Raw genomic sequence first — 15,359 nt, 5'->3', positions numbered from 1 at the left:
ATGAGCTCACAACCCTGAGATTGAGAGTAGCCCGCTCCATCCACTGAGCCGGCCAGGCGCCTCCGCAGATTTTCTTTTTAATTATATCTACTCCAACAGGGCTTAGTCTTTTCTGAGATCTATTCCCCATGTCCCACAGCCCTTTTGGGACTCCCTTCAACCCTGGCCACTGTGCCCTAATGTCTTCAAGTCTCTACCAGTAGAATGGGAGCCCTTCGCGGGTGGACTGAACCAAATCATTTTTGAGTCCCTGCTTCCAGCACAGGGCCTCCATGCTAGGTAAGTGCTGGTGGAATGAATGAGCGAAGGAAGGAATACACAAATGGATACTTCTGATAAGTACCCCCATCACTGCTAGGCCCTTAAAAGAAAAGGAACAGAGGCACAGGCACACTCAAGAGTTTCTCAGAATCAAACCAAACCAAACCATGAACCAGTTTAAGAGACTGAAATTATAGGAAATAAGCACAAGAGGTGAGTGGGCAGGGTTGGACAAAACATTCTCTGGCCACTAAAGTGAGAGGCCCAGTGGGGTCTGGGGAGATAGAGGAAGAGTGCTGAGAACCAGAGATAGAGAGATCCTGGTAGCCTTTCTGCCCTTCTGGAACTACGTGGTTGTTTTCATGATGGACTTACTGACACTCTCCTCTCGTCTGGACCGCCCAGGCCTTTCAAGAGGCAGGCCCAGGTGGGGGCCCCAGGGAACGCTAGATGCCCCCCAGCCCGTCTACCCCATGGACCTGGAGCCCTTGCAGGAGGGGGAAGTCAAGCAGTGGCCCAAAGACACAGTCATCCTCCTGTTTGGGGACGAGGGACTCTGGGGTATCCAGGGGGGTGGTCTGGAACCAGAGGTTCTCATAAAACTTGGGGCTGGGACTAAGGCTCCCTAAGAGGGGCTGAGTAGAGTCACAGCGGAGGTAATGCCCTGGACCTGGGCCTGTGGGGCTGCCCAGCACCTTCCCGTAAAGGACCTGGTCACTGGTGATAGACGGGGGCCGGGGCTGGTTGGAAGGTGCTCTTGGGTCCCCTTGGAGCACATAGGCCTGGACCAGGGTGGGGAGGCCACAGGTCCCTGAGCTGTCATTGGACTCTCTGGGCCCTGGCTTCTTCTCTTCTTCTTCTAGCACCGTGATCTTGGTGATGGGTGTCATGCCGGGGTCCCGAAGGCTGGGCAGCTGGAAGGTCTCCTGGACACAAGGACGTGGGGTGAGGGCATGAATCATCTCAGGTGTTCATCCCAACCACCACCCCTTCCTTTGCTGGGACATCTGTGGAACTATTCCTTCTGCTGGAGCCCAAAGGATGACACTTGTAGAACTGCTCATACTTTCCTGACACATGCTGTGTGCTTCAGACTTAGCTTGGTGAATGTCCCCAGCGATTCTGGGTGACATACATCTCATCTCACAGTGACATGGCCCAGGCTTTGTAATGGGTGGAGCTGGGATTCTAACTCAGATCTGCTTTCCTCCAGAGGGAGGGGACCTTGCCGGGAAGGGATGGGAAGGCCTGAGTCCTCACCCTCGGAGGAGTATCTTTTCACTTTTAGCCTGGACCAACACCAGCACCCCCCACCACACACACACACCCCATTTCCCTCTCCTTCTGGGGTTCTCACCTCCACCATGATGGTCGGCACCCAGGAGCCCAGGCTGCTGTGAGCCGGGTCTGGGACACTTGGCCAGAGGGGATTCTTCCTGCTGCAGAAGACGGCAGGTGAGGGCTGGGTCAGGCATGCCCTCCCATCTTTCCCTTCTTTTTCCAACCCCTTCCCAGCAGCTGAAGGCCCCTTGGGCAGAGAAGAGTTGGTGCAGGGTGTAATCCAGACATGGGCCCTGAGGCCTGTGAAGGCCTTCGAAGAGGGGCTTGGACTGGCCCACTCCCGCCTGAGGTTCCCTGTGGGCAGGGGTAGCTTGGTGTCAGGTCTCTTGAAAGGACTCACCTGGGTCTGCTGCAGAACCGGGTGGCCCCACAGAGGCAGATGAACAAGAGGAGGAAGCCAAACAGGCCCAGGAGGACATGCAGCTCAGACTCCTCTGGGGTGAGGGGAAAGCCAGAGGTGGTTAGAGTGCATGTGAGTAAGGCTGGGCCTCTTCCCTCTGACTGAGCTCTGAAGGCAGGATTGGGCCTCCTCCCTCAGTCTGAGCCTCCTGGGCAGGGCTGGGTCTCTTCCCTCAGATGAGTGGATCCAGGCAGGTTCTCAAAATGAAAGCTCTATTGGATGAGGAACCTTCCCAATAGCCTTGTCTAGCTGGCCCCCTTCTCCCCTTACCTAGGGCCAACGTCATCAGGGTAAGGCTTGTACTGTTGGCGGCCCCGGCCTTGTTGGTAGCCATGAGGTGGACATGGTACAAGCTGGCAGGCTCCAAGCCGTGGAGGACCAAGCCATGGGAGGAGGCATTCAGGACAGTGGCTGGGAGTAGAAGAGAATGGTCAGCCTGGGCCCAGATGCTGAGACTCCCTCCAAGGCTGCCGAGTGCACCTCTCCGCCCACCCCCCAGGCCTCCTGGGGCTGTGGGGTGCTAAAGATAGACTCACAGAAGGACTGGTCTTGAGCATTGGTCCAGAAGATGGTGTAGTGGGTAAGGGGGCTCTTCCCCAGCTCGGGGGCCTGGGGCACCCACTCCAGCTGGGCCCAGGTCTTGCCAATGTGCTTTAGATGCAGCTCTGGGGCGCGGGAGGGGGCTGCCGGAAGAGAGAGGTGCAGAGGCTGACGGGAAGCAGGGCAGAGTGGAGAGCCCAGCGGGACATCTTGAGGCTCCCCAGACCCCAGAAACTGAGACACACTGTGGGTGGGGAGTAGGAAGGAGAGTCCAAGGGGACTTGTGCCTTAAGCCTCATGTTGCCAGGACCTTTGACTGAATTCACATCCACTGCTAATAAGTGGCTGATTCCATATTTGAACTTGATTCTCTTTGACTCCAAAGCCTTGCCACCGCTTTCTGCCAGGCTTGATTTTGCTGGGCTCCCTCTCTGATTTCTACCCGCTCCGCTCTCTGACTTTATTCCAGGCCCTCTGTCTAACTTCTGCCACACATGACGCTTGATTTCTATCAGGGCAATGGGTCGATTTTTGCCAGACTTGCTTCCCAAATTCTGCTGAACCCACTCCCTAATTTCTGTCGCCCCACCACCTGACTTCTGTCCCGTTGCAGGTGTCCAATGTAAGACAGGGGTCATCTTGGGATTGGAAAAGAGCCTCTTCTGGGCCAGAGGTGGGGGAGGAAGGAAATGTTCCCTCGTTGTCCTGATTGCTGGGACCCAGGCAGGCACTGAGAGGAGAGGATTCTGGGAGGGACCAGGTGGCCGACGTACCCATCTCTTGGGAGTAGGCGTAGATGTGCTGGGAGGGTCCCACGGCGTCCTGGTAGAGAGCGGTCACAGTGATCTCGTAGAGCTGAAAGGGCCTGATGTTCTCTGTAGAGAGAAGATGGGGCAGGCCCCCTGGTGAGGGAAGCTAACCTCAGAGCTTCAGCTGGGGACAACCCAGGCCTCATGCTGCAGAGCATTCCTCTTCTACCTCTTCTTCAGATCATTGGATGGGGAGAGAGCAGAAAAGTGGGAAAGCTAGAAAGGTGGTGGTGTCAGGACTGTGAAAAGAGAGGGTCCAGTTAGACTGGGAGGACGTCCTGATTCTGGGGATAAGAGATGACAGGAAAGAGTCTAGAAAGACTGGGGAGTCCGCTTCTCAGGTGGTTCAGGCCACCCCTTGCTAACTGTCAGACTAGCGCTGCCTCCCTGCTTCCCAGGTATGCCCCCCCCCCCGGCCCCGCCTCCCCCTGCACCTCACCCTGCAGCAGCGTCCCAGAAATGCTTCCGTTATGCTCCATCTTCCAGCTCTTATTGCTGCCGCTGGGGCTGGGGGGACCCAGGCCCCACTCAATCACATAACCCCGAGGCCGAGGGCTGGGCTGCTCCCAGCCCACCCAGAGGCTGTGGGGATCTCGAGCCTCAATGTGGAGTCTGGCCAGGGGCGGGCCTGGAGACAGAGTAGGAGTTGAGAGAACAAAGCATGAAAAATGCAGGTCCCAGAGCCAGGAGCTTGGGTTCTGGTCCTGGCTTTGTTACTTATAGACTGGTTGACTGAGGGTCCCTCAAGCTCAGGACCTCACTTAGCTCATCTGTAAGGGCTCTGTGCAGATCCCATGAGCTGCTGCATAGGATGAGCCTAGCACAGTGCCCCGTGCAGAGAAGGGCCTGACCGTGATCAAGGGTAACACTGTGTAGTTCACGGTATATGTCGCTAGGGTCTTTGGTCCATGTTAATTTGCTGAGCCCCTGAGAGTCCTGTGAGGGAGCTGCCGCCCTGGCCCCATTTGATCAAGGAGACAGTTGAGACAGGTTCAGGAACTTGTCTAAGGTCACACGGCTAATTAGATCGAATAGTCCCTCTTGTTATCGCCAGTCTCACCCGGTGAGGACCCATGTGCGGGGGATCCTGGGGGTGGTGGTGTTGGCTGACCCTCGAGAATGAGCAATTAACTCAGGGACCGTGTTCCAGCTGGAAAAGTGTAGGGCTTTCTTCCCATCTTCCTTGGCAGCATGGGCTCCATGTGTGTGCACACGGGAGTGTGAGTCTGTAAGCATCCGCGTGTGTGAGTGTGGAGTGAATGTGTGTGCAGTGCGTGCGTGTGTGTGTGTGTAACCACCAGCAGCCCAGCTTGGTTCTGGCTCGTGATGATAAGAGTGGTGAACACACATTGAGCAGTAACTTGGTGTCAGGCACACGTCTGAACGCCTGTAGCCTTGTAACGACGCTTTAAGGTCGACACTGTATTGTCCCTCTTTGCTAGGTGAGTAAACAGAGGCCAGGGAGCTGGGATCCCTTGCCCTGGTCACGCTGTTAGCTAGTGACAGGACTAGGTGTGAACCCAGGCAGTCTGGCTTCCGAATTGACATGCTTAACCACCATGCTCTACCAGCTGCCGGCCCCCTTACCTGTGCTCTCCAGGAAGACCACTGGGCTGGGGTGGGAGGTCCCGGCTGTGTTATAGGCCACAAGGACCACTGCCCGGGCTTCCAAGGGCAAGTGGAAGGTGCAGCTTAGCTCCGTGGTGTTGCAGAGTGGGGGGACTGCCTCAGTCTGGTTCGGAGCTCTGACCAGGTAGCCTTGGATCTGCCCGCTGTATTTGTCCAAGGGCATTGGCTGCAGTGGGCACAGGAAGAAGATAAGGGGGCTGCACAGCTCATCTTGAGTGGGGGAGGAGGCTTCTAGATGGGGTGGGTGGGTCTTAGGAACTGAGCCCCACAGGCCGGGAGTCAGCCTTTTTCCCTCCCTTCCTTCTACCCCTGTTCACCCTGTGCCAGGTCCTTGGAGGGAGAAAAGGAAGAAGCACGTTGGCACTGAACTATTCCCTGAACCAATCCTTTGCCACAGGTGAGTCCTGCATTCTCTCCAGAAGGGCACTACCCAGCTTCCTAGGCACACACAAATCACATACAAATGCATCCAAGGCTCCTGGACAGGTTGGAGTCCAGGGCCCCAGCCCACAGGGATGTGTCTGGGTTGGAAGGAGTCACAGGGGTGGAGGGATGTCAGGATGGGTCACCTTCCAGAACAGCTGCACGGCCACCGTCCTGGGGTCCAATGGCCTCTGCCGCCACCATGTGTCCAGTCTGACGATGGGGACTGTGGAAAGAGCCGGAGGGTCAGGGAGGGCCCTGGGGGCTGGACTTGGCCCTGATACCTGCCCCTCGCTCCTCTCCACCCACTGCTTACCCCGTTGCGCAGTGGTCAGCGTCAGGCTAGGGCTCCAGTCACTCCATTGGCCAGGCAGGGGCCAGCGGGTACAACGCATCTGCAGGACGTAGGCTGTGGATGGGAGGAGCCCGCAGAGCTCATACTGGAGGGTCTGGGAGAGCAGGGGGCCCACCTGGTGGGGTGGCCATGGCTCTGAGCCTGGATCCTGTGCCCTTCAGGGCCAGCTCAGCCGCCCTCCCCTCAGCCAGCCCCAGGCCCTCCAGGCTGCCCTTCACCTCACCAGGACCCAGCTGTCTTCTCCAAGCTGTGGCTGGTGGCGCAGCTCACATTTCTGTTCTATGTACAGGCTCGGCTTCCATGGCTCCCAGCGTAACAACAGGCAGCCTGGCTGGGGTGGGGCCACCTCAGGGCTGGGGGCCAGGGCCCACAGTGTTGGGGGTTCCAACTTAACTGCAAGGAGAGGGGATTTTCAGAAACATTCCCTGTCCCATCCTATAGGGGATCTCCTGTACTCCTGCTTTTCTCTTGGCCTGTTATTCCATTTTTGGCTCTGGGTCTCCATCCCTGGGGTCTCTGTCAGTCTGTCTCTCTTTTCTCTGTCTCTCCTGAGTCTCTTCATCTCCATGCCATCACAATTTCTGCAGGTCTGAGTGTGTATATGTGTCTGTCTCCCCCTAGGTCTCTGTTTCATCCTCTTGCCCCAGGGCCTTTGTACTTGTTCCCTCTGCCTGGAGATCTTCCCCTTCAGACATCCAGTGGCCTGCTCTCTCATTTCCTTCAAGGATCTTCTCAGATGTCACCTTCTCAGTGAGGCCGCCCCTGGCTATCTAACTGGGAGGGCGGTTGTCCCCCACCCCCAGCTTTCCCTACCCCTTTCCCTGTTTTAACTTCCCTGTCACCCTTCTTGTCACCTGACATTCCATTTTATTTAGTTTGTCCCTTAAAATGTCATGTTCCAAGGGCAGGAGCTTCAATATTTCATTCAGTGCCCTATCTCCAGCACGAAGAGCAATGCCTAGTAATCTGTGGGCGACTCAAGAAACTTGCTGAAAGAATTATAGAACGTGTCTCCTTGCCTCTGTCCTTCTGCGTCTCCATAGCTCCATCCCCACCTGCATTCCATTTTGTCCCTGTCTCTTGCCTGCCTCTATCTCTAGGTCTCCCAGTGTCTCCTGGTCTGTGTCTGGGTCTGTGATTTCCTCTCTGTGCCTCTCTGGGTTGGCTCATCATATTTATTTATTTATTTTTAAAAAGATTTTATCCATTTATTTTACAGAGATCACAAGTAGTCAGAGAGGCAGGCAGAGAGAGAGAGAGGGGGAAACAGGCTCCCCGCCGAGCAGAGAGCCCGACTTGGGGCTCTATCCCAGGACCCTGAGATCACGACCCGAGCTGAAGGCAGAGACTCAACCACTGAGCCACCCAGGTGCCCCTCTGGGTTGGCTCATCGTGGGGGCCTCTCCCCTCCACCAGACCCAGCGTCACCTACCGACATCCATTGGAACGAGGCACAGCTGTGGGGACTTGCTGGTCCCTAAGGCGTTCTTGGCCTCCACCCAGATGCCCATGTTCTGGTACAACAGGAGGTCTCTTCGTGGGATGGAGCAGTGGTTCTGCCCATCGTTAGGCAAGCAGTTGAGGATAGAGTCCTCTTGTGTCTGACAGTTTCCCCGGCTCCTGCCAAGAGGCCAGGCTTGGGTGTCTAGCAGAAAAAGGAAGCGAGGCTCCCTGCTCTCTCCTGTGTTTGCTTCTGGCTCCCTCATCCCGCAGTCCCTCCCATGCCCACCCTAGGACCCAGAAGAAGGGAGCTAGCATAGAGACCCTTACTTACTTGAAGCTCTTGAGGGTGAAGTGGGTGGACAGGTGGGTGTCCGGTCCTGGCTCCCACTGACAGATGAGGCTGTTGGTTGTGAGGTTCATGAGGCAGGACAGGTCATGGGGAGCGGCGGGAGGGTCTGCACATAGGGTGGGGAGAGTCAGGGCTTTGGGTAGGACCATTCAGAAAGCTGCGATTGGAACCAGTCAGCTTTGTTTCCTTGCTCTGGTTTGTTCCCTCTGGAGTCACCTTGTCTTGTTGCTCGTCTCCCTATCAAGTGACCCAGGAGGGGCAGCCCTGGGGAAAGTGAAATGCAGGCCCGGACAGGGGCAGGTGCCACAGAGCCTCCCACCTCCTCGGCTCTGCCCCCTTGGACAGGGATGGTGCAGACCTGGCTTTTCATCCTGGTTTTGCCATTTGTTAGCTGTTGCGATCTGGAAGTCACTTAATTGTCCCGTGCCTCAGTTTCTTCATCTGTGAAATGGGAGTGATGGTAATATGCATACCCCTTGGGGTTTTGGGAACTGAATGACTATTTACACAGTGCTCCGGGCCATGCCTGGCATATGGTAGGTGCTATGTAAGGGTTAGCTCTACTATTAGTGACTATATATATATATATATATGTATATATTAAGATTTTCTGTATTTATTTGTCAGAGAGAGAGCAGGAGGCAGAGGAAAAGCAGACTCCCACTGAGCAGGGAGCCAGATATGAGACTCGATCCCAGGACTCTGAGATCATGACCTGAGCCAAAGGCAGATGCTTAACTGACTGAGCCACCCAGGTACCCATACTATGAGTGACTCTTAAGAAAGAAACTGGTCAGATCGGCTGCGTGGCTTACTTGTTAGGTGTCTGCCCTTGGCTCAGGTCATGATCTCAGGGTCCTGGGATTGAGCCCCGCATTGGGCTCCTTGCTGGGCAGGAAGCCTGCTTCTCCCTCTCCCACTCCCCCTGCTTGTGTTCCCTCTCTCACTGTCTGTCAAATAAATAAATAAAATCTTTAAAAAAAAAGAAAAAGAAAAAGAAAACTGGTCTTAGTGGTTTTCTTATGCATTGGCTTGGCAGAAAGTCCTCGCTTCTCGGTTTGAGTAGGAGACTGAGACTGCCATGGGGAGAAACTAGGAGCAGGCTGAGCTGGTCAGGTGTCCTCTCTGGGCACACTGTCCAGTGGCTGAGTGTCTGGGCTTACTTGCCAGCCACTCGGAGTAGTGGTGCCCTCTGACTTTGGAGCCGTACTGCCTGATAGAAATCTCAGCTCTATCCTTAGTTTGTGACCTTCACCAAATCACATATACTCCCTGAGCCTCAGTTTCCTCATCTACAAAATGGGGCTAAACAGCACTATCGCCGGGTTGAGAAGATTACCCAATACCATGCCCATAACGTGTTTATTGAACAAGATCTCAGTGAATGATAATGGCTCTCCTGAGCCATGGCAGGAAGGCACGGGGGCCGGGCGGGTGGGTGGCCACGGGCACTTACAGCCTGCCTGCACCTCAGCCTGGTCCAGGATCTGTAGGCTGGTGCCCCAGCGCACGCAGCAGGAGAGAAGGACCCGGGGGCTGCTGAGGCGGGGCACGGTGATGGTGGATTCCTGCCTTCCATCTGCCAGACGTCGCTGCCTCTTTCCAGGTTGAAGCTCTGTTCCCAGTTTCCACAGAATCTGTGACTCGGGGTCCAGGTGGCTGCAGTTCGGGCTGATGACGCAGGAGGCTGTGATGGGATCCCCCAGGTGGACAGTGGGGGTGGGGAGGCTGATGCGCCCACATTCCTCCAGGCCTGGGGGAGGGGAGAATGGGCCCTGAGTCACTCCTCTGCCATGAGGAGCTGAGTTATAAACCTAGGCCTTTGTATTCCTAGACTCAAGGTCCTTACCTCCTTGCCTCACCCCCTGAGATACAGGCGCTGGAATGGGGTGAATGGCTGTGGGGATGGAGAGGGGCTTTCCGGGGTGAGAGAGAGCTAGGGATGTGTCCATCAGGGCCTATCAGCTGGCTCTTTGAGAAAACCAGATACTGATTGGTAGTCTGAGCTGCTTTCTCTGGTGTAAATATTCCCACCAAGATTGCTTTTCAAGCTACCAGTGCGACATCACTGAACGTGAACTTGGGGAGGAAATGTGCACACTTAGGTCTCATAAGCCAGCACTAGCACACCGCCAAGCAGACACCAGGCCCCTCTGCGGCGCCCTCCCCAGAGGTGGTGAAAGCATTGGTTGGAATGATAAGAACCCCACGGCCACAGCTCTCAGAATTCAAATCTTGATTGTGTTACCCCATCTGGACCACAGCCCTCCAACACTTCAGTGGTGTGGTGGGTAAGAGCACGGCTGGGTTTAGAGCCTGGCTGTATTGCTTATTAATTACATGACCCTGGCAGGTTACTGAGGCTTTCCATGCCTTGATTTTTCTCATCTGTACAATGGGGATGAAAAATAGTTTCCACCCATGTTGCTCACCTGATTAACATTGAGCATCTTGGGGGAACCAGACCAGACCCGGATCAACCAGACCAGGTCAAGTGCCCTGAACTTTCCCAAAGCTCTTATTCTCCTTCATAATTATGGAGTCATGTGACTCATTGCTTGCCTGTCTCCCCAGTTAGACTAGAGGTTCTGTGAGGCCAGAGACCTTGGCTGTTGGTCTTATTACTGTATTCCCAGAGCTTAGCACAGAGTAGGCCCTTGGTGAATATTTATTGTATAAACAAATAAAGATCCGCTGTACTTTGTCCACCGTGCCTTCTTTCCTCTGTCATGTGTTCTGGGGTCTGTTTTGCTGAGGAGGATGCTGAGGTCCTAGGAATTTGCCCAGGATTACAGAGCTAGTTCATGACTTTCAGCATGGAGCTCCTATAGCTTCACCAACTCAGAATTTCAGACTGGAAGGAATCTTGCAAAACTGTTTACTCCAGAACTCCACCTAACATTGCATCCTCTTTAGCAGGGCTAGGATGGCCCCGGTTTTGTACGGTCTGACAACTAAGAATGGGTTTTCCATTTTTAAATCCATTAAAAATGGGTTTTCCATTTCCAAATTTTAAAATTTCCACTTTTCTTCCATCTTAAAGGGTAAAAACAAAGCAGAAAACAGATAAGAACATGCAGCAGACACTATATGCGGCCAGCAAAGCCTAAATATGACTATCAGACAATGTTTGCTGACCTTTGCTATGCACCATCCCTGTCAATCCTGGCCTCAGCTTGCATACCCCCACAGATGGGAAGCTCTCCACCTCTCAAGACAGTTTCCTTAGTTTAGAGAGCTCTGCCTGGGTTTCCTTATTCTGGGAATAAGTCTCCTTGTGGCTTCCACTCCTATTCCTTTGCTGCCTGTGAAGGCTGGAGAGGACCCAGAGTTTCCTTCTGACAAGCTTGGCAGAGATTTGCGGACAAGACCTGGGTCCCCTGGCCTTTTCCAGGCTGACCAGCTCAGACTTTCTTGCCATTCCGCATGGGTGGAGGTTTGCCTCTAGAGGTTCATGGGTGGAGGCCTGGCTACCCCACATTCTTGGCCCAGCCTTGATTGTCTGGGAACCCCAGGAGCAGTGTGGCCGGTGCAGGCCAATGAATCCCTCTTCTGCCCGCTGTACCTCTCTCCCGTGACTCTCCTCTCCCCATTGCATCCGATCCCCGGCCATACTCACTTCTGGGGAGCAGCGGGACAATCAGGGCAGCCACGGTCAGGCTCCAGGTTCCTAGCCCTGCCATAGCGCCAGTTTGGTGTTCACCTGGAGGCAGAGGGGGATGGGGAAGGTCATGGGTTCTGGAGTCAGAGCTGAGCTTAACCCTTGCTCTGTCACAGTGTGGCCTTGGCCAGGGGATTTGACCTCTCTGAGCCTCAGTTTCTTTGTCCGCAAAATGGAATTAACAACAGCCTATATTGCGTAGGATTTTGGGAAGAAGACACAAAATGATGCAAGGCGCATAGGCAATGACTTTGTAAGTGACAGCCACTGTTGTTATTATATTTGCCTTCCAGGAGAAAACAGGGACAGGAGCATCAAGGAATAGCATTCTTCCCCCTTCCCTTTTATCTTGGCCAGGCTTGCATGCAGGTAGTTTATTTTGGAGAGACCCCAGGAACAGACGGAGGGGTTGGGGAGAACGAAACAGGTAAGGAGGGAAAGCCAACACAAAGGTGCGTCATGGAATTGGGGTCATCTCTACGGGTGAGGGGGGCTCCATCCTACTGGGACCTTCCAAGGAGCTGTGTAGGCTATGCCTCAGGACCATCCACTCAAGAGACAATGTATCCCTTGAACAGGAGAGAGGATGGGAACATTTACCTACTGACTTCCATCTCTCATCGGTCAGAGGATGTTCTTTGGGCTATTGACTTTCTGGCCCATCCAGGTTACACATGCATGAGTACGAGGCAGGTTCTCTTGGATGAGCCATGCCAGAAGGGTCAGAGACACTCCCTGGCATGGATTAGCCGAGGCAAGGGGCTGTCAGTTTACACTTGTGGGAAGCTGGCCTCCATGGATGATACAAGGGGTCCAACACATGCCCAGTTCTGGGCACAGACCTCTGGAGGTTTTCTGGGACCAGGTGTTCCAGAAACTATGCAAAAGGTATTCTACCACTGGGGTGGGCTTCTAGCCTGACCTCCATCCTGCTCCCTTAGGGGTCTTGGGACCAGGGACCTGCTTCCCCAGCACCAGGTGGCACTCTTGGCAGCAGGTCAGTGGAAATCACTGACTAGCCTGCGTGTATATCCAGGAATGCATTCGTGTAGGTGGTGTCCCAGCAGATCCCCTGTGCTCAGAGATGGGAAATCCCCCCCTTCTCTGCCCCTCTCAGACAGGAGTGTGAGTATAAGCTGCCCAGGATACCCAAGGCTGTTCCTTCTCACGGGGCCCTTACCCCAACCCTGGAGCTATTCATATACATTTCCATATCAAGATGCCAGAGGACTGCTAGCCCATAAGTCACTTTTTTTTTGCAAATCAGGAAAAAAGTGCCACTACCTCTAGACAGATGTAGCCTCACACTAAGACCTGGCAACTGAAGAATAGGCTGGATTTCAGCTTCTACTTGGTCCTCAGCTGGGCAGCTTTATGCAGTGAGAAACCCACACAACTGTTCAGAGCATCCCTGTCTACCAATCAGTGGTTGGCAGCTTTCTTACCAGAGCATGGCAATTTGATTATCCCCCATGCACACTTGTGGGGAGAAGATTTAGCCTTGTAGGCCTAGTCTTTGGGATGCTGGTTTCCATTTCCATGTTCTTTTGATCATGTCGCAGCTCTGCTACACTTGCAGGGGTCAGCATCACGCCTAGTGTGTGCCCAGCAAGGTACTACTTCATCCCTCTCCTCTGGCTCCTGTCCAGAATGGGCAACCAAACCTCACTCTCAGAGGCCCCGGCCTCCTCCCCTGGGCTGCCGAGTGTTAGCATGTTGGCTTTGGTCCCTGGTCCCCTGCAGCAGCCCGGGGTGCCCTCCACCTCCATTGAGTGTGATTGGGGATCTGTTGGAGCATGGTCTCACTCTCTGGGGGTCAGTACGTGGAGAAAGTGGGATCCCAGCTCTGAGCCAGACCACTTGCTCTAAACCCCAGCTCTGGGACTTACCGGCTTCGTGACTGTGGAGAAGTTACTTCACCTTTCTGAACCTTGGTTTCCCCATCTGTGAATGAGGGGGAACATTAGCACGCACTTCTCAGGATTGTAGTGAGGAGGCACCGAGATGGGCTGGGAAGAAAGCGCACTCAGTGACCGTAATTTGTTTTCACGCGACGTGAAGTGGGACACCGTTTTGTGGAATCCAGCATGGGGCCTCTTCTCCCCCTCGCAGGCCGTGTGGTCACAGCCTCCTAGGACTGCCACCTGGCTTTCATCCGTGTCACGCAGCATGGCTTCAAAGCCCCGTTTCTGGGTCCCCTACTTGCAGCACCCCCTCCCCGAGGGGCCCTCAGTCTCCCCTTCGCTTCGGCTTTGGTCCTCTCTGATCAGTCCCAGCGGAACCCGCTGCCTCCTTGAGGCACTGCCATCACCCACCTCTTCCTGCCCTCCTCTCCTTTCCCTGCACTCGGCCTCTTCCCCTGCTCCCCCTGCCCCAGCTCGCACCCTCTCCGCCCTGTTGTATCTCCTCTCCTTAAGGGAGATTCTTCCAGTGGGAGGAGGGGGCTGGGACTGAACCGAGGGAGAGGCCCTTGCTGAGAAGGAGGGAGGCAGAGCTGCAGAAGGTGTAAGAATATGAAACAGGCATGCAGGCCGTGAGGCCTGGGCAGGACAGGTGCAGAGAGACAGGGCCCCGGGAGGACAAGGACGCTGACCCAGAGACCCAGGTGCTCAAGGCCAAGAAGCAAGAGGTCCCCGAGTGAGTTTAAGATTTGAGAGAGGGAAATGTGAGAGACAGGGAAAGGCATAGAAAGACTTGGAGACACACGGACAGACGGAGATCCAGAGGCCAGATAGTCCAGGTAGGGGCTGGGGAGGCAAGACAGAAACGGGAGAGAGAGGGACAGGCTGAGACATAGGGTCTGAGACAGGAATGTGGCGAAGGGCGGTGATCACGCCCTTCCCGGAGCCCAGCTCTGTGTTCCCAGAGAGCTATTCAGAGGTTCGTGACTTCCCCAATGCCCTCCCCCCAAAAAAGTGGGGGCAGCCCTGGCAAAAGAGACTCCGTGTCCGGGGGCTCCTGGTTCCCAAGGACCAACGCTAAAGGCAGGAGCCCTGGTCCCAGGCCTGGGCATGGGCACTTGGCTGAGGTCGGGGGAGAGGACCCAGGACTCAAGGGTCCTTTCCCACCCAAGGTACAGCCCTCCCAGCGGATTCCCCTACTCACGCTGGAGCCTGCAGCGGGAACCCGCCTGGCCTCCTTGGTCTCCGCGCTCCTCTGGAGGGCAAGTTCCTGAAAACAGCCGCAGTCCGGCTCCTCTCCCCAGCCCTGTCGTTAATGGCTCAGTCTCTGACAGGCCCAGGGGCTGCCGATTGCAACACCTGCCCAGCCTCCTTCCCTCCCTTGTGCTGTCAGACAGTCACTGAAGCACAGGGCAGCCCCTTCCTCCCAGGAAGGAGCCTGGGAGGGAAGCCGGTGAGGCCAGGCAGCCTTCCTGCCTCGGGGGTCTCAAAGGGGCCCGGGAGTGTGGCAACCACGTCCCTCTCCCCTGCCTCCGGATTTCCTGACCTCAAAGCTTTGGGGCTGGCCGGGGCCCAGCCGTCAAGCCGCCTGGGTGCCATTCCTGCACCCCTATCCCTGAGGGAGCATCAGTGGGAGACAGACCTTGGCTTGAAGGGTCACTCTGCTCTAAGCCTCTTTTTGGCTTAGCCTTGGGGCCCTAATCTTCACAGTACTCAAGAGACAGCCTCCAGGTTATGGGAAATTTTGGATCTGACTCCCTGTGGCCTTCTTGACTGCCTATTTTCCACCATTGACTGGCAATGGGGAAATGGGGATTCTGGAAACAAGACGGGGGGAAGACCTCAGGGAAGGCTCAGGGTCTTCATATGTGACCTTGAAATTGGTTTACTCACGATGATTCTGCTACCCTGAATATTTTTGGATTGGGTGTAGTAGGCTAAATTTTGTGTCTTTCATTGTTTGTGTCCATGATTTCCCCGGAACTGGTTATAAAGACTTATTGAAAAATTTATTTATTTGATAGAGAGAGCGAGATCGAGAGCAAGCACAGGCAGGGGGAGTGGCAGAGGCAGAGGGAGAAGCAGCCTCCCCTCTGAGCAGGGAACCTGACATGGGGCTTGATCCCAGGACTCCTGGATCAGGACCTGAGCCAAAGGCAGGTGCTTAACCAATTGAACCACCCAGGTGCCCTTCAGAACTGCTTATAAATAATTTTCTGTGCATTTTTCTGAAGAGGGTTCAGACTG

At 55.0% G+C, this 15,359-nt stretch overlaps 1 protein-coding gene across 3 annotated transcripts; it reads right to left on the bottom strand.

Moving 5' to 3' along the window:
• Nucleotides 1–389: 389 nt before the first annotated feature.
• Nucleotides 390–14,550, bottom strand: CSF3R (colony stimulating factor 3 receptor). 3 transcript variants are annotated; one of them, XM_032302031.1, is made up of 17 exons: nt 14,317–14,550; nt 13,101–13,155; nt 11,170–11,253; nt 9,007–9,303; nt 7,533–7,656; nt 7,191–7,378; nt 5,982–6,151; nt 5,720–5,873; nt 5,550–5,629; nt 4,939–5,146; nt 3,791–3,979; nt 3,316–3,417; nt 2,539–2,685; nt 2,273–2,413; nt 1,943–2,036; nt 1,619–1,697; nt 390–1,187 (listed from the first exon to the last, which is right to left on the bottom strand). In XM_032302031.1, the coding sequence occupies exons 3-17, from the start codon at nt 11,231–11,233 to the stop codon at nt 708–710; spliced, it is 2,517 nt and encodes an 838-aa protein (XP_032157922.1). In that variant the 5' UTR covers nt 11,234–11,253; nt 13,101–13,155; nt 14,317–14,550; the 3' UTR covers nt 390–707. The 3 variants fall into 3 exon arrangements, with proteins under 3 accessions (XP_032157922.1, XP_032157921.1, XP_032157923.1); XM_032302030.1 differs by having other exon boundaries at nt 1,619–1,700; nt 14,317–14,548; XM_032302032.1 differs by lacking the exons at nt 11,170–11,253; nt 13,101–13,155; nt 14,317–14,550 and adding an exon at nt 7,909–7,991 and having other exon boundaries at nt 1,619–1,700; nt 9,007–9,096.
• Between the last annotated feature and the right edge of the window lie 809 nt (nt 14,551–15,359).

The sequence above is a fragment of the Mustela erminea genome, chromosome 10, assembly GCF_009829155.1.
Source record: "Mustela erminea isolate mMusErm1 chromosome 10, mMusErm1.Pri, whole genome shotgun sequence".
Lineage (NCBI taxonomy): Eukaryota > Metazoa > Chordata > Mammalia > Carnivora > Mustelidae > Mustela > Mustela erminea.
Note: the sequence above shows the minus strand (reverse complement) of the source record. Positions and strands in the feature narration are given on the sequence as shown.

Bases quoted from the DNA above. Each gene is read 5' to 3' on its own strand.
- CSF3R (XM_032302030.1), bottom strand. From the start codon at position 11,233: ATGGCAGGGCTAGGAACCTGGAGCCTGACCGTGGCTGCCCTGATTGTC. The intron at 9,304-11,169 runs GTGAGTATGGCC...CCCCTCCCCCAG, and splicing joins TGTCCCGCTGCTCCCCAGAA to GCCTGGAGGAATGTGGGCGC. The intron at 2,037-2,272 runs GTAAGGGGAGAA...CCCTCACCCCAG, and splicing joins CCTGATGACGTTGGCCCTAG to AGGAGTCTGAGCTGCATGTC.